The following is a 21,438-nucleotide window of genomic DNA, read 5'->3' as shown; positions in this document are numbered from 1 at the left end:
TAATCCCAGAACCTGGGAAGCGGAGGCAGGAGGATCACAAGTTTAAGGTCATTTTCTGCTACATAGCAAGTTTGAAGTCAGGCAGAGATATAGAAAACACTGTCTCAAAAAAAAAAAAAAAAAAAGAAATAAGAATTAAGTAAAATAAATTGTATAATAACTCTTATCATTAATAGCTACTTAAACAACAAATAAAAAAAGAAAAACCTTTCTGTCCTCATCTCTTACCAGTACGTTGGGGTTTTGGTTTTGTTGAAACAGGGTCTTGCTATTAATCTTGGCTAGTCTTGAAGTAATCCTCCTGCCTCTGCTTCCTGGGTGCTACCACAACTGGCTCCAGTATGCACTCTCAGATGATACATGAATTATATATGATCCTAAAATATTCCTGAGGTAGTTCAGAAGTCAAAAGCCTTCGTTGCATCTTGAGGCCCATTATTCTGTGCTGAGTAGCATGTTTATCTCGCAGGCCTGCAAGACACTATACTTCATCCTGAATCTATCACAAACTCACGGGTAAGCTCTAAAACAACAGTCCTCCCCCGGACCCAGTGTTGCAGGACTGTAATCTCAGTTACCTGAGACACCAAGGCAGCAGATCATGTACTCCAGGCCTGCCTAGACCTTGAGTGAGTTCAATGTGAGCCTAAATAACCTGGTGAAACCCTGTCTCAAAAACAGAAAGGGGACTGGAGAGGCTCACAAGTTTAAAGCAGAGAACCTGGTTTCAGTCCCCAGCGCCCACATGGTGATTCACAACCATCCAGAACTGGAGTTACTCATGTCTTCCTCTGACCTCTGCATGCATCTGCGCACACAGCGCACATGCATACAAGCAGGCAAAACATTCATAGACAGAAAACAAAACAATTTTTCCTGAGTGCTGGAATTTAAGGTATGTGCCACCACTGCCCAGGGTTGAAACATTTCCTTAACTAAGGTTCCCTCCTCTTGGATGACTTTAGCTTGTGTCCAGTTCACATAAAACTGTGCAGCATAGCCTCTAAAATCATAATTTTTTCTTTGGAATTTTTTAAAGTTTTTTTTAGTCGGTTGGTTTTAGTTTTGGTCTCATGTAGTTCAGGCTAGCCTTATACTCTTGATCTTTCTGCCTTTATCACCAAACTGCTGGGTTTACAGGGATATGCAAAATGACTAGTCTTTCGTGTAGTTGTTTTTACCTTTTAAAGATAGTGAGAAAAAAATTATGTGATTAGAATGTATCAACATTAATTAATTAACATTAATATTTGTAAAAAAGTTTCAATAGCAGTAGCATTAATAGAAAATCATGCAAAAAATCAGAATTTTTTCTTTTCCCTTTTAATTAAAAAAAATTGTGTGTTTTGCTGCATATATGTCTGTTCACTGTGTACACACTTGATTCCTAGAGAGGCTAGGAGAGGGTGTCAGATCCCCTGGAACAGGAGTCACAAACAGTTGCTAAGTTGTCATGTAATTTTTGGGAATCAAACCTGGGTCCTCTAGAAGAACGGCCAGGGGTCTTAACCACTGAGCCACCTCTCCAGTCCCTAATCCCAGGCTGGTCTTGAATTCATGATTCTCTTGCCTCTACCTCTTCAACATATCCTACTGGCATGTGCTACCACAACTGGCTTTTAGCTATATAGAGACCAGTCTGGCCTGAAACTCAGAGATCCATCCACAGGCCTCTGCCTCTGCTACCATTCAGATAAAATAAAATCCTAAGCACTAAAGTCTGTAGTTATCATACAAGACCTATAATTAAAACTTTCTTTAATTCATAGTTCATTTTAATTAATTCCTTAATAACAGTAATCTATAACTTTCGATACTGAATCTGCAGACAGCTGCAGTCTGTTTACAGTCTGTTGTCTACTAATAATTTCTGGTATAAATCAGTTATTGGTTCTTAATCTACAGAGCAGATCTACAATACTTCCTAGGGTGTTATTACTATGTCAAAAATTGCCAATACTAAAAACAAAGAAAAATTTGCAATAAAAGCTGACTTCAACTTAATCAGTAATGGTTACTGACAATCAGTTGTGAAGTGTTCTTTGCTTGTGGTCATTTTCTTTATTAACAGCACATGTCATGTGCTGTAGGAATTCCTACAGCCAGCAGCCTTTAAGTTACCCACCCACTTGGGCAGGGCCTCATATACTATTTATGCTGACGTAAAGTGTGCATCCACTCTCTATTCCAGCTGTGGCATTTTGGTTGCTGTTCCCTGTTCGAGCAGGGCTTTGTGATCTGTGAGTCTACCCCTAAATAAATAACCCTCTCTTATAGTCAATGCTGAGCTAGTGTGGGATTTCTTTCAAGCGTCCTTCAACCATGCATTTATTTTACTAATCTACTTACTAAACGTAGGCTAAGCTTTAGTGGAGGACCACTTCCTTAGCCTGCACTGGGCTGTATCCAAAGCACAGATAACGAAGTCCCCAACGCTGTTGCATGTGAATTATTGATTTTGGTACCTACTAGACCATAAATTCCTTGACAAGAAATCTATTTCCCTTTTCTGAAGACTAACACAGTACCCTTACAAAAACAAGTCACCAAATTCCGGAATGAGTAGTACATACTCCATTAGACAAAAAGTATTGAAGAGGTCAAGCATGATGGCCCAATGCCCATAATCATCCCAGCACTGGGGACCCTGAAGCTTGAGAATCATGCATTTTAGACCAGCCTAAGCTATACAATGATATAAAACCTGCACTACATAGAGTTCAAGGATAACCTGACTTATACAGAATACAGTTTGTTTTGTTGAGTATTTTATATAAATCTCATGTAGCTCAGACTGACCTCAAGCTTGCTATGAAGGAAAGGATCAACTCAGGACTCCTAGACTTCCCAAGTGAGTGCCAGGATTATAAACAAACCCCACCACGTCCAGATTGGTGCGTGTCTGTTGCTGGGCTTGTTTTTCACATTCATTTATTTACTTTGCGTGTGCTAGCAAACACACATGCACGTGCACGTTGACCACCAAAGCACAACTTTTGGGAGTCTGTTCTGTCCCTCCATCATGGGGGGCCTGGGGATCAAACTCAGGTTGTCAGGCCCCCCGCCAGCCCTGATATACATTTCAGACATACTATCTACCAGATAGGAACAGAAATAACTACTCAAGTTGGGGCTGTAGGTCAGACATGCTGAATCTTTCCCGGTAAGCGCACCTAGTGGTGCTACTCAGATTATTAGAAATGGGCTAAATTAATATGTGAGAATTAGCCTAGAAGAGGCTAGATATAATGAGCCAGGCAGTGTTTAAAAGAATACAGTTTGTGTGTTGTTATTTCGGCGCATAAACTAGCCAGGCGGCCAGGAGCTGGGTGGCAGGAACGCAGCCCGCAGCTCCCACAACAGAGTCCTGGGTTGCATCCTCCTGTTTCAGCTTGCCCAGTGCTGGGATTATAGACGGGCCACACCACACCTGGCACATCTCTAGTATCTTGGCTGTGACTTAGAGGAACAACTTTCTGAAACTTTTCTCTGGTTTAGAACACTCCATTTAGTAATGTAAAACTCAGTGGGAAAAGAAAAAGAAAAGATTCCCAGGGAAAAAAAAGAAACCTAAAGTTTACAATTCAGTTTGATCTTACATCGAATCTCAGGAACTTGAAGACACTGCAGCTTCCTGATTTGCAGCTGGGCTCCGAGCTAACTTTTTGAGATTCATTTTCTCTGTATTTATGTGTGCCTGTGCGTGTCTGTGTGGGGGTCATGTGAGTGCAGGTGCTCCCAGTCCAGAAGAGGGTGGCGAATCCCCTGGAGCACAGGGACAGGCAGTTGTCAGTCTCCTGACTTAGAGAACCGAATTCGGATACTCTCCGCAAGGTACTCTTAACCGCTTAGCTAACCAGCGCCGGCTAACTTTTTACACATTTTTGTTTTGGTCAGTTTTCCCCGTCCGTTGAATGAATAAAACACTACCCAGTGTGATCAATGAACCAGACTAAACAAACAGCAGGGTGGACATCTGCTGAACAGCACCTAAACAGCGGTGCCCAAGGTGAAGTCGCTCGGGACCCTGGCAGACAGCCGGCCTCCTCCTGTCAAGGCACGGAGAAAGAAGCTCGCAAGCCCCAGCTCCCGAAGGTCTTCCGATCGTCCTCCCTTCTGCTCCATCACACCAGAAGCTAAGGCCGATCGGCCTCACCTGCCGGTTCTCCGGGTTTCCGAGTCGGCGGGGCGGGAGGCGGTACCCAGTCAAGGACAAGAGGAGAATGACTTGTCTGCCCTAAAGGATACAATCCTGCGAGAAAGAAAACACCTGCTGGCAGAACTTCAGCCCTCCCACTTAAACACGTCCTCACCTTTCCTCCGGAGCCCACCGGGATGCTCCGCTGACTCGTCCGGAGCTCCCCGACCCCTTAGAACCCAGCCGCTAAGTCAATATGGCGGTCCCGGGTGACTCCGTCACAGGAGCTGGCGGACGGAAAGCCAGGAGGGACGAAAAACCCAGACTCGACAATTTCCCCTCTTTGGCCCTGTTCGGCAATTTCCGTCAGCCCGAACGAGAGCCGAGAGGAAGCGGAGAGGTCGACTTGGACCTGCAGTTCCGCCGGAAGTAGCCGAGGCCTCGAGGCCGAGCGCTTTCGTTCAACTCCGTCTCCTCAAGGGGCGTTTCCCTTACTTTCGGAATCCTTGGAGGGAGGCATTTTAAAATGCCTCTTTTATTCATTTCTTCCCAAACGCAAGGGGAGGCCCGCGGACAGCCTGTGGGCCGTTTAATCCGCAAGTCCCAGGTTTACGTGCAGGAGCGGGACGAGTGACGCACTTTGACCTTTCACCTCTAGCCGGTGCCGCGGAGGGAAACGCCTCCGTCTCTATATAAGGACTTTTCCGGCTGGCCCGGGCCCTTTTCTCCCTCAGCGCCGGCCGCGGGTTCCTGGCGCTCTGTCCCTCCGCCGCTGCGGGCCTCCGGTTACAGCCGACGCCATGGGCTTCGGAGACCTCAGAACCCCCGCCGGCCTCCAGGTGCTCAACGACTACCTGGCGGACAAGAGCTACATCGAGGGGTGAGCCGGGAGGCCGGGGCCACGTGGCGCGGGCGCGGCGGGAGGGAAGCGGGGCGCCCGGGCTCCCGTGCGGCTAGGCTGATGGGAGGATGCAGCAGCTGCTCTTAGCTTGCACAGGCTCAGACAGATGTTTGGTGCACTTAAAATGAAAAGCGACTGAAGCAACTCGTTAGCCCCGCAATAGTCGCCACTAGCCGGTTGGACGGATGCAGAGTTGGTCACACATTGTGTCGTATATTGTGTCTTCCTTTGAAAGGTGTGTGCACGTGTCTTTGTGTCGCCGGCAGGTATGTGCCATCACAAGCCGATGTGGCGGTCTTTGAAGCAGTCTCTGGCCCACCGCCCGCTGACCTGTTCCATGCCCTGCGCTGGTATAATCACATCAAGTCTTACGAGAAAGAGAAAGCCAGGTAAAAATAAAAATGTCTTTGCACCACCCGGACTTTCCCATGGCAAAGTCGGGTACAGGTTCTAGTTGCTTTGGCGTTGTTGGGCTGATGTAAGCTGAATTTCATGGTGACCTTAGAAGGCCAAGAGACTGAAGTCCTCCATTTCCTCACCGGACAGGTAGACCATGGACAACAGCAGTCAAACTTTACCTCACACCTCTCTGCCAATGTGCTTCGACCTGGCGGGGGGGGGGCATCGCTGTGGTGAGAGGGTAGCTCATTCAGTCCCTGGCCTTCTGACACTACCAGCATGGATGGAGAGTTTGGGGAGTAGACTCCAGTTAACTAAGAAATCGTAATGAAAGCTCAGAGATGTTCGTTCTGAAAGAGTTAAGCCATAGTGAGTATCGAGTACGCTGTTTGTCGTAGTACTAGTGTTGGCTGGCTGAAGAGTCGGGCACACATAGTATTTTTACCTGGGATTGTGCTAAAGGGTCAATAACCAGAACAGATTGGTACTAGGAAGGAAAGACTTTGTGTTTTGTCCAGTAAAGGAAAGAGGTGTGGCACCGACCTAACCTTGATAGGATGTTTGTTTTTAAGTCTGCCAGGAGTGAAGAAATCTTTGGGCAAGTATGGCCCTGCCAGTGTGGAAGATACCACAGGAAGTGCAGCTGCGGATGTCAAAGATGACGACGACATTGATCTCTTTGGGTCAGATGACGAGGAGGTATGGCTGACATCTCTGAGTATACTGATAAGGCGTAGATGTAGGTACTGTATCGGGGCCTGGATTCGAACACTCACTGGGTACATGATGAATAAAACCAAATCACCATCTTTCGGCTGAACTCCTGATGGATTTGCTTTTGACTGATGAATCTGGTCATTTCTGTAATGGCCCTGTCATTCATTACATTGTATAAGCAGAAGATAACCAACTTTGTGAATTTTTATTCTCTGTACAGGAAAGTGAAGAAGCAAAGAGGCTCCGAGAAGAGCGCCTTGCACAGTATGAATCAAAGAAAGCTAAAAGTAGGTGATTCTACAGTCATGTATCTTCATTGTTAAATAGTAGTGCGAGTGGTCTGTTCCAAAGCTTGACCCTAACATGGTTTTAGTCTTCAGTAAACATCTTTGCTTATACAAGTCCACAGCTACTGGTCTGCAGCTGATCTTACGTGGCAGTTGTAGCATTCCTCTGTGGGATAGAAACTGTTACACAATTTCATTCCTCTTTCTTAGCCAAACAGAAAGAGGAATGTGCGTGACAGACACAAGGTGGGTTCTGTGTGTTTTCCTAAGAAGATGGTCTGTTTTGAAACACTGAGATTTGACCTAGAGCAAAGATGTTCAGTTGAGTAAAGGTAATGCATTTTTAAATCTTTCCAGAGCCTGCGGTTGTTGCCAAGTCTTCCATCTTACTGGATGTGAAGCCCTGGGACGATGAGACAGACATGGCAAAGTTAGAGGAGTGTGTCAGAAGCATTCAGGCGGACGGCTTGGTGTGGGGCTCTTGTAAGTTTAATGGTGGTGTTTTGAAGTTGGAATTTATATACATTTTCATTGTTTTTCCATCAATAAGAGTTTCCTAACTCTTTATGTTCTTTTGTAGCCAAATTGGTTCCAGTGGGATACGGAATTAAAAAGCTTCAAATACAGTGTGTAGTTGAAGACGATAAGGTTGGAACAGATATGCTGGAGGAGCAGATTACTGCTTTTGAGGACTACGTACAATCCATGGATGTGGCTGCTTTTAACAAAATCTAAAATCATCGTCAAGTCAGTGCACTTGAATAAAAGCTAGAAAAAACCCTGGGCTCTTGATTCTGTTGTGAAAAATGGTGTATGCTTTCATTAAAGGGAAGGCTTCAGTGGCCATGTAATCCATTAGTAATAGAAACTGGGGGCTGGGAAGATGGGTGGGTCACTCAGCAGCAGGTCAAGCCTGATGACCAGCCTGGCCCACGTGGTGAAAGAAGACTGACTCCCAACGTGTGTTTTATGTACTTCATGACTGCATACAACATTTTAAAAAAATGTAGTGTTATTGTTCAGCAATTATAATTTTGTAGCCATTGGTACTGATACATGGTACTGATGGATACAGTCTATTTTGGCCAGACGTCAAGATTAATTTTTTGAAAAATTGAATCTTGGGCCAGTAAGATGTTTACCACCTGGGTTTTCAGTCCCTAGCGTCTAGGTGGGGGTAGAGTGGTCCTCGGTCCTCTGACGTTCATATACATACATACTTCAGCCATACAAAAATTTCAGCGGTACATATGTATGTGTACCACACGAATGCCTGGTGCTTGGGGAATTCAGAAAAGGGTGCTGGGTCCCCTAGACCCAGAGTTGACTACTATGTAGGTGTTAGTGCCCAATTTCTTCAGGTCCCCCACAAGTTTTATATTGCTGCTGTATCTGAGGAGGTAAGTCATACAATTATGGCCATTTCCAAATGTTAGGAATTATTTAATGTGTTGAGCTATAGATGTTGAACCTTTTGTTAGAAATGTAGTCTGACTGGCAGGTCAGAGTTTGAAGCCAGCCTGGTCTACAGAGTTCCAGGACAGCTAGGGCTACACAAGAGAAACCCTGTATCCAAAAAACAAAAAACCCAGAAGTATAATCTGGTGTTAGCACTATGTCCTGATAGGAGTACTGTGTAGGTTAACTAGTTCCCAGGCCTCCCACACTCCCATGGTCTTGTGTAGGTTTATGAGGTATTTGAGTGTGGGGTGTTATCCCTTGAAGTTGTAAGAAAACACTGGCTGAGATGGGCAATATGCTACAAGCTACTGCCAGTGATTGTGGTGCCCCGAAAGTATACCGTTGAACACATCAGCTATTTTGGCTTCATGTTAAATACCAGATGTTAAAAGTTTTTACAGTCTGGATGTTGTATCTTTGAAGCTTTCTGTATTTTGTAGATGGGGATCCAGAAAAATTAACCTAGGGTTATGTCACATAGCCTGCCCTACTCTTGCTCTTGATTTAGTGACGCAAGCTACATATTGTAAGGATTTATTTAATAAAATATTCACTGAGGAAAATTCAGGTGCAGCCTGAAATTTTTTTCAAGTTTGTTAGGATCATAAGGGCCAGCAGAGGGCAGTGTCAAAGCCATGGGAGCCGGCAGAGGTTTATTCCAGAACCACGAGAGCCGGCAGAGGGCAGCACTTGCTCTTCTGGGGATCCATAGTGCTTGAGAATGCTGACGAATACAGGCATAAAGGTATCTTATTTAGCTTATACTGGTGTCCACGTAAACCAAAGAACAAGGCCTGCGCTTTGAAGTAATCCTGTGTTCAGGCCAGCCCACCCCGGAATGTGTTTATAGTAACTAATCTACACACTTGCACACAACCAGATTTTTCAAATTTCATGATGCTCTAAAGAACTAAAAATAAACAGAAAATTGTAGGCATGTTTCATCAAGAAGCAAGAGGTCTGTCCCCCTCCCTTTGAAACAAGGCTGTATGAGCGGCATTTGTAACCCTCAGTAAATAGGCCTGAGGCTGCAGCTCCGCGGAGCGCTTGCCGCTTGCACCTTTAGAACTGAGAAGTATGGCCGCTCTGGACAGAGGCAAGGGACAGGTGTGAGAGAAAGGACAGTTGATGAACTGAAAAATAAGCCCTGGCACAGTCATAAAATGTGCCAACTATTCCAAGCTAGAACAGTTGCATCGTTATCTACCTGAGGTTCCAGAACCTCAAAATTGAACTATGCTAACAATAAATTACTTAAGTAATTAGATTTTGGGTCAACTTACAAATAAACAGTTAACAGAAATGAAAGTTTTAAGCCAACATAACCAACTAATACTTTAATTTGTAAATTACTAAAAAGTTGAATATATATATATATGTATTTTACTATTAAAATATATTTGTATCCAATTCGTTTATTGGAACTTGAGGCCAACCTAGACTACATAGTGAAACTGTACCAGAAAAAAATTTTTTTGTTAATTCTCTCTTTTAGTAACTGAAAAGGTGAAGATCAGGGAGCGGGGGAGACGCCCTAGTTGGTCAAGTGTATTCAAGGAAGCCTTTAGATAAGCACACATTAGAAAAAGCCTGGCGTGGTGGCAGGCACTCAGTGTAGGGCTGTGGAGGTGGAGACAGGCAGATCTCTGGGACTTGCTGGCTAGCCATCAGCCATCGTAGGCTGCTTGGTGAGCTCTAGGCAAGTGAGGAGTAGCAAGCAAGGTGTGCACGCACAAAATGACCCAAAAGGAAACCAAAAACGAGGCTGATGCCTTTTCAAGATGAAAGTTACTATAATTAATATAATGTGATATGCATTATAAAAATGATTTATTTAATCGGATAGATATATTGCAGTATATCAACAGACACAGGCTGAAACGGGGCGGGGGGGGGGGGAGATTTAGGTTGTCAATATCACAGTCGCCACCAGAGGGCAGCCAGACAGCGGCATCATTTAAATTGCAAGGAAGAAGAAATCTACATTTTATACCCACGCAAAAATATAAGGCCAATACACTGAACAAAAACAACAAAAATATGGTCGGTTTAGATCAGAACGAAGGTTCATCTGAAAGGAATTTTTATGAGGTTCACGTGAAGAATCCATGCTGGTTTCTGGGAACACGGTCTGTTTCTAGGGAAGACAGGCTCTTGAGCTGTTCACTGGCTGTGCCAGGGCCGTTGACTTCCCACAACGAATGCTTTAGTACCTCAGCAACAGAGACCCGGAAGTGGGCTTGGAACTTCTTGCTAATTAGAACGTAGAGGATGGGATTCAGGCAACTATTGAGGAAAGCCAAGCCAGTAGAGACAGGGACTGCCTGATGCAGCACGTGCTGGAAAGAGCTGTCGTGGTAGATGGTGAGTTCCCAAAGACTAAAGAGGTGATAAGGAGTCCAGCAGACCACGAAGGCAATGACTACAGACAGGACTGTCCAGAAATGCTTACGGGACATGGGGAGGCTTCGCTTCTTCACCTTGAAGATGAGACACAAATAGCAGAAGCTCATTGTCAGCAGAGGGAAAAGGTAGCCAAAAAGGAATTTAACCCAGGTCAGAACGTGGTGTCTTATCAAGGTGAGGTCATGGCCATGCTCCTGGAAATTGTTATAACAAATGATGTGGTTATTGACTTCCACAGTGTCGCGGAAGTACAGGCTAGGACCTCCAAGCAGGAAAGCCAAAAGCCAGACAGATAGAACAACGACCAGTGAGTTCTTTAGCGTTCGGTGCCGCTGAGATGAGACAGGATGGATCAAGCAGAAATAGTGGTCCAGGCTGATCACTGTCAGGAAGAAAACACTGGAAAACATGTTCAGCTGGGCAATGAAGGAATTAGCCTTGCAGAGCCACAGGCCAAAAGGCCAGTGGAAACTCAAGGCCACATAGGAGACATACAGGGGCAGGAAGAGAACGAAAATGAAATCTGCAATGGCCAGATTGAGGAACCAGAGAGTAGTGACTGTCTTCTTCCACTTAAATCCCATGAGCCAGATGACAATGGCATTTCCTGGAATTCCCAGAACAAATGCTAGGACATACAACAGCAGTGAGACCCAGTGAACAATTCCCAGATGCGTCTTCTCCTCTGAAGCAGACTCCGGTGAGTAGTATTCTAAGGTATAGGAATAGTTCTCAAATTCCTCAAATAATGCTTCCTTTGAGACTTCCATGATGGCCTTGTAGATGGAAAGAGCTATAAAAGCAAATTTTAATGGAAAAAAGCTTAAAGAAGAATTAGGTTTGATGAATAAAGAATCTAAACACAAAAGTCCTTCATTTTATGACTGTACCAGGGCTTATTTTTCAGGCTTGTGTTTATACCAAAGATGGCCATGTCCCCGTTTCACTGCTTCTGCTCTCAAAGCTTTTGAGAGTTCATTTGTGATTCAGTAATTGTTAAGTTAAAATGATCCACTCCATAGGTCAAGTCCCCTGTCCCTAATACTTACAGTGCATTACAGTGCATTAGGAGAATCTTGACATTCAGCAAGCATTTGTTAGGCTCCCCGTATGCGTTATTTCCCATCAGATGCAGAGGAAAGCAGATTGGTACTTAGGCAGTGGAAAGTTCCGGGTTTGTGATTGCAGCCCTGACTGCTAGCCCCAGAACAACAGCTTTCTGGATGATTCTACTTCCATGACACTAGTAAGAAGTGAAGATTTTTATGCCCAGAATTTTGTTTTTAGCTGGTGTTAGTATTTAATTAAAAGCCTTGAGCTCTGAGCATGCCAAGCAGACACTTTACAGCAAGGTTCGGCCCCAGCCCTGAAGATGACGGGAATGCTCCTAATCGGTTATCAATAGAGCTGGCTTTTCAGCTGGAAGACATATTTACTTCTGCTGTATTTGGCTTTGGGTATTTTTTGTTTTGTTTTGTTTTTTCCCTTGTTTTGGTTTGTGAGACAGGAGGCTAGCACTCTGTAGGCCTTATCTGTAGGCTTGCATCTCACTGCGTAGTCTAGGCTGGCTTAGTCCTCACAACAACACTTCTGCCTCAGCCTTCCAAATGCTAGGAGATTGGTATAAGCCACCACCCCAAATAAAAGGTATCTTTACGAGTAAACTTCATTATGACCATATAATTTTCACATCAATTTCTTGTATAATGCATTTAAATTTTTATTCCATTGAAATTCCTTTGCTTTGAATTAATGTGGATTATTTTCTATAATTATGACCAAAAATTAGCCAGACAGTGGTGGTGCATGCCTTCAATCCCAGCACTTGGTAAGCAGAGGCAGGCAGAACTCTGTGAGTTCAAGGTTAGCCTTGACCTGGAACAGAGTGAGTTCCAGGACAGTCAGGGCTCCATAGAGAAACCCTGTCTCAAAAAACAAAAAACAAGACAAAACCAAAAAAATAAAACAAAAAAAAAGGAAGAACAAGCTGTAAGTGGGCAGGCAAGATGGCTTAGGAGGTTAAGGGGCTTGCTGCCAAGCCTGATGATAAGTTTGAAACCCAGGACCCACACGGTGAAAGGAGAGAATTGTCTTCTAAAAGTTGTCCTTGATCCACCAGTGTGCCGTGGTACATGTTCTCACACAAGCACAGAATGGATGGATGGACGGATGGAAGGACGGACGGAAAGACGGATGGACAGACAGACAGACAGACAGATATAGAAAGATAGACATAATTTAATTTTAAAGATAATGATGAAAAAACTGAACAATAAGAACAGAGGGAAGGGAGTTAGCAAGATGCATCAGTGTGTGTGTGTGTGTGTGTGTGTGTGTGTGTAGAAATGGCCCAGTGGCTAAGAGCACTAGCTTCTCTTCCAAAGAAGCCCCAGTTCCACTCCTAGTACCTATCTATATCTGACGCACAACCTTGTCTAACTCCAGCCTCAGAGTATCTGCTGCCCTCTTCTGGCCTTTGCAGCTACTGCATGTGATACTCATACATGCAAGTAAAACAATACACAAAATATATTTAAAAATTTTTTTAAATGGATCAGTGGGGCTAAAGAGATGGCTCAGTGGTTTAAAGCTCTGGCTGCTCTTCCAGAGGTCCTGAGTTCAATTCCCAGCAGCCACATGGTGGCTCACAACCATCTGTAATGGGGTCTGGTGCCCTCTTCTGGCCTGCAGGCATGTATGCAAACAGAGCTCTCATATACATAAATAAATACATCTTTTAAAGATGGATCAGTGGGGAAAGGTGTTTGGTGCCAGGCCTGAATACCTGCGTTCAGTCCCTGTGAAAGAGAGAAGAGAACCTGTTTTTGAAAATTGTCCTCTGATTTCTTCGTACCTGTCATGTTGTACCCACCTCACAATAAACATATAAATAAAAATGTAAATTTTTTTTTTTTTTTTTTGGTTTTCGAGACAGGGTTTCTCTGTGGTTTTGGAGCCTGTCCTGGAACTAGCTCTTGTAGACCAGGCTGGTCTCGAACTCACAGAGATCCGCCTGCCTCTGCCTCCCAAGTGCTGGGATTAAAGGCGTGCGCCACCACCGCCCGGCCAAATGTAAATTTTTTAAGAAAGAGAAAAGAAAGAATGAAGCGCAATGAGGCTGTGTGCATGACATCAGATCATGTAGACAGGAGGATTATTTTAATTAAAAGAAAATTATATGTACGGATATTTTGCCTGCATGTGTACCATGTAAATGCCTTGTGAGGGTAAAAGTGAGCATTGAATCCCCTGGGACTGGATTTACATACAGCTGTGAGCCACTGTGTGGGGTGCTAGGAATTGAACCCAGGTCTTCCGGAAGGGAAGTCAGTGTTCTTTACTGCTGAGCCATTTCAAACAAAAACTTTATGTTGCATAGTCCATCATACTGTTATGTTTATCTACTCATTTTTAGTGAATAAAAGAAAAAAGAGAAAACATATGAAAGAAAACAGAAAATTTTCCTTTATTCTAACTAAGTCAAGTATATCAAGACAAATATACACATGCATGCATATGTGTGTTTTTGAGAGTTGATGGGAGGTGTGGCTGAGTCAGAGGTGATCTGGGCATAGAAAGGAGTTATGTTGGGCAGAAACAAAAAAAGAGGGTGGCTACTAAGTACATGTTAGCTCTTCAAACCTCACATTTAAAGAAAATATCATTTATAAAGCAGCCAGGTCTTAGCTACAGTGACTTTGCACTGAGATGTAGGTTTTCTCAATTTGGAAATGCATAATAATGTCAAAATGAGACTTTTAGACCTGACTGAAAATAGGAAATAGCTACGGTGTTAGTCCAAAACCATTTGTGGTGCTAGAGGGTCAGTAAATAATTCTCATTGCAGTAAAGACTAATAAAGATATTTATAATCATAAAACATTTGAGTCGTCACAAAAATAACTACCAAGCTGCAGTGTAGACATGGACAGAAACGTGTGGAAAATGCTTGGGACAGAGCCAAGCTGAAGAAACCGCCCTTGACGTCCGTGGTCTGGTGTCCTGAGAATGTGAAGGGGCCCGAGCTATCACATTCCTGGGTGATATGTATCCACACACTTAGGCGTCTGTCTAGTTCTGGAGTCGGCAGGAATTTACAAAACTAAGCAAGCTGGCTTCTGGTCAGCTCAGGATTTAATAGATGGTAAAGAAGTTTGAAACGCTTTTCTGAACAAATAAATTTTACTATAAAACTTTCGTCAGAAAATTTCAGCGGCAAATAGCCTGCGAAGCAGGTGACTTTGGGGAGAGGCCATCTGGTGAGAGCATGTGTCAGCAAACTTTTAAATGAGGCATTAGGCAAAGTGTGGCCGCAGAGGGAAACCTTGGTGCTGGTCATCACCCTCTCAGTGCTCAAGGGGTGAAAGGGCTTCGGGAGTTTGAGAGAAGCCTGGACTATGTGAGATCTTGTGTCTCACAAGCAGCAATGATTCCTGCTACAGAATGTGCAGCGAAGGTGGAGAAGTTGGATTTGGCTTCTGTAACACTGAGGTGGACGGTTTTTCTTTTTTCTTTTTCCTTTTTTTTTTGGGGGGGGGCGGCTTTTCTGACCCATTGAGGAGATATATACTTAGCAGAGTCTGAAGGGGGTTTGGACTTTAACCTACTTTGACAGAGGAAGACTTGATGCTGTTGACGTTTGTCTGTGAAGAAGACACTCAACAACAGACTACTTATTCTGTTAAAACCATGGACCTTTGGTGGCCATGGTAAGGTACGCATTTAATGCCAGCACTTAGAAGGCAGGGCCAAGTGGGTCTTTGTGAGTTAGATGAAGGCCAAGCCTGGTCTATGTAGATACAGAGTTCTAGCCCAGCCTAGGTAACATAATGAGATTGTCTTTTTTTTTTTTTAAAAAAAAAAGGCAAATAAAACCATGGGACTTAGAAAGACCATGTTTTGTCTATGATTGGATAACAGGAACAAAGAGAAAGAAAAATAACAAATAATCTATTGTGGGGCTGGTGGTGGCACACACCTTTAATCCCATCACTCAGAGTCTGAGGCAGGCGAATCTCTGTGAGTTCGAAGTCAACTTGGTCTACAAAGGGAGTCCCAGGACAGCCAGGATTGTTACACAGAGAAAAACAAAACAAAATGAAACAAAACACCTCCCCCGAAAAAAAAGAAAGAAGGAAAGAAAAAAGTTATTACCATAAAAGAAACTTTAATTAAAGGCACAGATCCCTGAGCCAGGGGTCATACTTAGTCCATGGTCGACAAACTTTTATTGCTGTTGAGATAAGGCAGGATTTCATGTAACTGTGACTGGACTTGAACTCCTGATTTCCTGATCCTCCTCTACCCTCTGAGAACTGGGATTAAAATCATGAGCTACCATACTCAGAGAACAAAACTATTTTAAATGGATTTCTTCTTAGTTGAATAAAGATTTTTGGGAAAGAGAGCACATGTACTTGTGCTCTATTGTGTACATATGCCCACATGTGTATGCATGGGGTGGGGTGGGGATGACTTAGGTCATTTCTCAGTATTCTCCACTAATTATCAGACGTGAACTATATACCACACCCTAGAATGTACTCAAGATGTTTGGCACCACTAGAGTATCCTCCTGCCCTTTGGATAAACAGTCCCTTGGAAGGTGTCAAGGCACAGCCAAGTTTTATGAAATACCCTGTTTATTTACCCAAGGGGAGCAAAGAACATTTTTTGGGATAGAAACTAGGGCCTCTGGCATGCTGAAGGCTTGACACTATAATCCTGACATTACAGAGGCAAAGGGGGATCACTGTGAGTTCAAGGCAAGCTTGGGTATACAGCTAGCTCCAGGCCAGGCAGGGTTAATGAATTGTTAGATCTTGCCAAAAGAAGAAAGAAGAAAGGGAAGAAGGGAGGAAGGGAGGAAAAGAGAGAGGAAGGGAGGGAGGAGGGAGAGAGAGGGGAAGGGAGGGAGGGAAGAAGAGGGAGAGAAGGAGGAGGAGAGAGGGAGCAAGGAAAGGGGGGATGGAAGGAGGGAGGGAGGAAAGGAGGGAAGGAAAGAGGGGGAGGGAGAAAGAGGGGGAAAGAAAGAATAAAAAAGGAATGGAAGATGGAAGTTGGGTATTATATTGACAGCCTCTGTTTGCTATAGCAGAACTGAAATCATGAGACTGTATCTTCCCGGCTAACCCTGTCCTTTACTAGAGAAGTGTCTTGCTTTCTTTATAATCACCATGTCATTTATTGTCTTTGGTGCCTTACAAGGAGTGGACTTGCTTTGGTCTGGTTGGAAGCAGTAGGAAACAAGGAGTGTTCTGAGGAAGGTCTTTGAATGTCGTGCTCCCGGGTTTGGATTTGATTCCCCCGCCAGTGAAAGTGAAAATGTTTTTAGCAGGGAATGACATACTAAATCCTTGTTTTTGTGAAAAGCAGTTTGGGAGATGAGTTAGAAAAAAATATTTGAATGAAACTAGAGAGACAGTTCTCACACTTGAAATCGGAAAGTGGAAGGGGACTTAGCAAGAGTTAGAACGATGAGGAGGGAGACAGCTTGAAAGATATTAATTCAGGAAGCCAATAGAACTAGGAAGCTGAGCTGAGCTGTGCTGAGCTGAGCGTGACCTTCACAGTAACACTCCTGTTGAGCTGGCGCTGAAAAAATCTGTCTTGGACAGAGTGCTAGCTAATTTGAGACATTTAAATGTGTTAATCAGCTTTCAAGCCTGTGAGGTTGGGAGAAAGGAAGAAAGAAAGAAAGAAAGAAAGAGAGAGAGAGAGGGAGGGAGGGAGGGAGGGAGGGAGGGAGGGAGGGAGGGAGGGAGGGAGGGAGGGAGGGAGGGAGGGAGGAGGAAAAGGTTTTCTTTTACCTTTAAAATAAAACAACAAACAAACAAAAAACCAAACTGAGTCCAATGGCAATGAAATGATCTGATCACTGTTCCCTCTGTGTTGAGATCAGGTTCTGCTCATAAAAGGACTTGCAAACTGGTCTTCCTGTCTGTCTCCCAGGCCTTACTTGGACAGTTTGGGAAGAGAAGGCAGCACACAGTCAGGAATGTCACCACCTACCTCTGGACCAGCTGTTTCATCGCCCCACCCAGAGATGAGTCCCTTTGCTTGTGCAGTCTTATGACTTTGTTCAGGGTTGGGTCAGGAGTGTTTTTCAGGCTTACCTGCTTTGTAAGTGTTAAGGCATTCAGCACAGAGGTTAAACACCAGGCAGTACACTAGGCTCTGGACTGACGACTCACTTTCAAACCTCAGTTCCACTCCTTCCTGCCTGTGAGATGCTGTACAACCGCCTGCTCCTTTGAAGACTCTTTTTATTCTTCTTATCTGAAGCGTAAAGATACAAGAGCTAGTTCTAGGACAGCCAGGACCGTAATACAGAGTATTCTATAGTGAAAACCCAAAAATAAATAAAGTAAAATGTTGTAATGGGGCTAAAGAGATAACTGCATGGTTAAAAGCACTTCCTGCAATAACCAGAGGACCAATGTTCCAGTCCCAGCACCAACATCAGGCAGCTTGCCAATTCCCACCTCTAAGAAACCCAGCATTCCCTTCTGGCCTGTATGGGCAACATCTCCCTCCCCACACGTGTGTGTACAAACACAGAAACAAAGTCATTGTGATGATCATGTGAAGAACTCCTCAAAAGGCAGTTAGCTCAGCTCTTGACTCATAGCCTGCTCAGTAATGGCAGATACCCATCCTTCTAGGATTAGAACAGAGCAGCAGGAGCTAGAGGAAGGCACAGAGTGTAGACAGGGTCTCACTACATACCTGTGCCTGGCCTAGAACACCATATGAAGACCAGACTGGTCTCAACCTCACAGAAATCCAGCTGCCTCTGCCTTCTCAGTGCTGGAATTAAAGATGTGTACCACCAAAGCCAGTTACCGTGGAAATTTATTTGATCATATTTTTTTCTGCTCTTTATTTTCCTTATGGGGGGCAGGAAGAAGTCAGAAAAGCAAGCCAGCTGGCCTGGCACTTCCTCTGAAGTCCATTGCAGCAATCTTTCTGGTTTCATGGTTTGAAAATATTGACTTGAGCCAAGCAGTGGTGGTGCATGCCTTTAATCTCAGCACTCATGAGGCAGAGGCAGATCGATCTCTAGGTTCGAGCCACACAAAGAAACCCTGTCTTGAAAAACCTAATTTTTTTAAAAAAAATATTTATTTATTCATTATATATACAGTGTTCTGAAGGCCAGAAGAGGGCACCAGATCTTACTACAGATGGTTGTGAGCCATCATGTGGTTGCTGGAATTGAACTCAGAACCTCTGGAACAGCAGGCAGTACTCTTAACCACTGAGCTATCTCTCCAGCCCACAAAACCTAATTTAAAAAAGAAAAAAAAATTGACTTGGTATGCAATTCACAAATGTTATCTTTCTTCCATTTGAGTTGGAGATTTTTGTGTCTAGGCCCAAAATGTCGAATTTAGCCTTGAATTTCACAAAGAATGGTAAGAAAATAAACCACTAGATAGTATCTTCTTTCTTTTTAAAATGTTTTTTTTTCCAGATTTGTCTTCTTTTATTTGTATAAATGGGGTGTGCAAGGGTCAAAACCCAGAGAAGAAGGTGGAAGAGGAGAACAAAAAAGGGAAATTAAAACTTAAAAGAAAAATGCTAAACAGAATTAATTTGTCTTAATCTACAGTCTTAAACCATGACTTGAAATCTACAGATCAAGACAGTCTTTCAAGAAGCCGGGGGCACACAATGGGAGTGTGTCTGTGAGCTACCGTAGCCCTGCTTTTTATTTCACCATTCCTTGGCATGTTTTGATTATCAGACACACACTGTCAGTGATAGCTGTAGTGGCCCAGAGGAAATGCCAGATTTCAGGCAGAAACTGAATTGGCAGCCCCTATATTCTTATTTTAATTTACATCAAGACATTTCCTGTCTTAAAGGAAAGTCGAGGGTGTTCTCTTAAAGGAGGAGGAACAATAGCGAGGGAATGTGCAGAATAGATTGAGATTGAAGTCACTTAGCAGAACAATACTGTTCATCACGCAGGGTGGTAGAAAGTGAACTTGATGAAGCCTGGGGAAAAAGCCTGTTTTTGTAGCCATGGCAATTCTCTTCCTCACAGCAGCAGAAGGTGGGGGAAGACGAACGGCAGCAATTTGGACTCTTCCTCTTATTCATACAAGATTACATCTGGACATATTTTTGCTTTTTTTCTCCTACTGAATAAGGGCATACAGGATAAAGCACAAACTGAAGCTCTCGTCTGTTGCTCACAGCCATCCCGTGGTAGTATAGAGACACACCATCTTTAAGAAGTATTAATATTATTCCACTGAGATTCCTTGTTTAAAGACAGATCTTGGGGTTAGGATTTAGTTCAATGGTAGAGCACTTGCACTGGATTTGGTCCTCAGCTATGAAAAAAAAGAAAAATAAAAAAAAAAACCAGCAACAGCAAAAGAGGACAGGTTTTACTAAGCCATTCTCAGCCTGTGGGTTGTGACCCTTTGGGGCGCTGACGGATCCTTTCACAGGAGTTGCCCATCAGATACCCTGCATATCAGATATTTACATTCTGATTCATAACGGTAGCAAGTTACAGCTATGAAGTAGCAATAAAAATAGTTGTATGGTTGTGGTTACCACAACATGAAGAAATGTACAAAGGGTTGCAGCGTTAGGAAAGTTGAGAACCACTGCGCTACGTAGTCTTAGTAGCCCAGGCTGATCTTAGACTTCCCATAATCCTTCTGTCTTAGCTTCCCAAGTGTTGGCACCACGCCCAGCAGGGGCATTCCTATTATGGCCGATCTGTATTAGGAGAACTTAGTTGGCTTCAAACATTTCATTGGAAAACTGAAGCGGGACAAAAAGTAGGACTCCAGGAATGTGCTTGAAATTCTGACTGACCGGAACGGCTGCAACAGAAAGGAGGATTAAGAAATTTGAAGGCAATTTCCCAAAGTTTGAAGATGAGGAGACAGATGTTTCTTTTAAATAATTTTGATCTTGAAATTAGAACAAAATTCTTAGTATAGAGTCCCTTTTCTCTCACACACAGAAAAATATTTTTTCAAAAATTTTTATTTTATTATTATTTTGTTTGCTTGTTTGTTTGTTTTTCAAGATAGTGTTTCTCTGTGGAGTCCTGGCTGTCCTGGAACTCATCCTGTAGACCAGTCTGGCCTCGAACTCAGAGAACTCAGAGATCCACCTGCTCCACCTCTCAAAGTGCTGGGATTAAAGGTCTGTGCCACCCCTGACAGGCTTCAAAAGGGTTTTAAAGAATCTTGGGGGAATGATAGCTCAGTAAGTAAAGGCACTTGCCACCATATCTGACAACCTGAGTTCAATCCCCACGACTGACACAGTAGGAGAACTAACTATTGTAAGTAAGCTGTAGCATTAGTGTACACACACACACACACACACACACACACACACCTACCTACGTCAATCAATAAACAATAAAATTATTTTTTAAATTGGCAAACTAGGATGATTTGAGTTTTTAGGGACAAGAAGTCTGCTCAAAATTGAAACTGTTAAGAGCCTACTAACCAACAAAACAAAAAGAAGGCACCACATTGCTGGACGATGGTGGTTCACACCTTTAATCTCTAGCACTCGGGAGACAGAGACAGAAAGATCTCTGTGAATTGGGGGCCAGCCTGGTCTACAGAGTGAGTTCCAGGACAGGCTCCAAAGCTACAGAGAAACCCTGTCTTGAAAAACCAAACAACCAAACAACCAACCAAACAAAAAGGACACTGCATTGACAGAACTCCTCACAAGTTCAGACAGCTCAGGGCTACTGGCCTGGCACATTGCACAAGGCACTAATATATGCACGAAAGGAACTCTGACTATTTCTTTTTTCTGTGATAAGAAATGCCAGTTATGAGCTTTTCCTCCTCTTTACAGAGTAGAAAATTGAAGACTGGAAAATTAAAGGATTTGCAGGGAACAGAGAGCTGGTAAGTTGCCATGGACACAATTGGCACCCAAATTGAAGACTGCCTTTCTCTTACCCTCTAGGCATCTGGGTTTACAAGTGTTTGCCACACACTCAGTACATCCATTACTGAGGCTCCAACCTAGGGTTTGGTATGTGCCAGGCAAGCACTCTGCCAACTGGATTATTTCTCTGGCACTCTTAGCTTTCTTTCCTTGCTAACTGAAAAACAGCGACAGGTGAG

At 43.7% G+C, this 21,438-nt stretch overlaps 3 protein-coding genes and 2 non-coding genes across 5 annotated transcripts in view; 3 read left to right on the top strand and 2 right to left on the bottom strand.

Annotated features, from left to right (window-relative positions):
- Window positions 1-4,435, bottom strand: part of Ndufs1 (NADH:ubiquinone oxidoreductase core subunit S1) — a 35,230-nt gene extending 30,795 nt beyond the window's left edge. Inside the window, exon 1 of the mRNA XM_057758060.1 lies at window positions 4,314-4,435. The gene's annotated coding sequence lies outside the window, so the exon portion shown is untranslated. The remainder of the gene's footprint in view (window positions 1-4,313) is intronic.
- A 181-nt stretch (window positions 4,436-4,616) lies between these two features.
- Eef1b2 (eukaryotic translation elongation factor 1 beta 2) lies at window positions 4,617-7,243 on the top strand. Its single transcript, XM_057758074.1, has 6 exons — window positions 4,617-5,018; window positions 5,306-5,428; window positions 6,011-6,137; window positions 6,376-6,442; window positions 6,800-6,925; window positions 7,023-7,243. The coding sequence occupies exons 1-6, from the start codon at window positions 4,939-4,941 to the stop codon at window positions 7,175-7,177; spliced, it is 678 nt and encodes a 225-aa protein (XP_057614057.1). The 5' UTR covers window positions 4,617-4,938; the 3' UTR covers window positions 7,178-7,243.
- Window positions 6,214-6,292, top strand: LOC130870589 (small nucleolar RNA SNORD51). Its single transcript, XR_009056733.1, has one exon. It is a non-coding gene; the product is annotated as a small nucleolar RNA SNORD51 (small nucleolar RNA).
- LOC130870596 (small nucleolar RNA SNORA41) lies at window positions 6,557-6,687 on the top strand. Its single transcript, XR_009056740.1, has one exon. It is a non-coding gene; the product is annotated as a small nucleolar RNA SNORA41 (small nucleolar RNA).
- A 2,753-nt stretch (window positions 7,244-9,996) lies between the features above and the next one.
- Window positions 9,997-11,079, bottom strand: Cmklr2 (chemerin chemokine-like receptor 2). Its single transcript, XM_057761310.1, has one exon. It carries the CDS (start codon window positions 11,077-11,079, stop codon window positions 9,997-9,999), a length of 1,083 nt encoding a protein of 360 aa, XP_057617293.1.
- Between the last annotated feature and the right edge of the window lie 10,359 nt (window positions 11,080-21,438).

This window comes from Chionomys nivalis, chromosome 2 (assembly GCF_950005125.1).
Source record: "Chionomys nivalis chromosome 2, mChiNiv1.1, whole genome shotgun sequence".
Classification (NCBI taxonomy): domain Eukaryota; kingdom Metazoa; phylum Chordata; class Mammalia; order Rodentia; family Cricetidae; genus Chionomys; species Chionomys nivalis.
Note: the sequence above shows the minus strand (reverse complement) of the source record. Positions and strands in the feature narration are given on the sequence as shown.

Excerpts from the sequence above, each read along its gene's own strand:
- Eef1b2 (XM_057758074.1), top strand. The coding sequence starts at position 4,939 with ATGGGCTTCGGAGACCTCAGAACCCCCGCCGGCCTCCAGGTGCTCAAC. Across the intron at positions 5,019-5,305 it reads GACAAGAGCTACATCGAGGG|GTATGTGCCATCACAAGCCG; the intron begins GTGAGCCGGGAG and ends TGTCGCCGGCAG. Across the intron at positions 6,926-7,022 it reads CGGCTTGGTGTGGGGCTCTT|CCAAATTGGTTCCAGTGGGA; the intron begins GTAAGTTTAATG and ends GTTCTTTTGTAG.
- Cmklr2 (XM_057761310.1), bottom strand. The coding sequence starts at position 11,079 with ATGGAAGTCTCAAAGGAAGCATTATTTGAGGAATTTGAGAACTATTCC.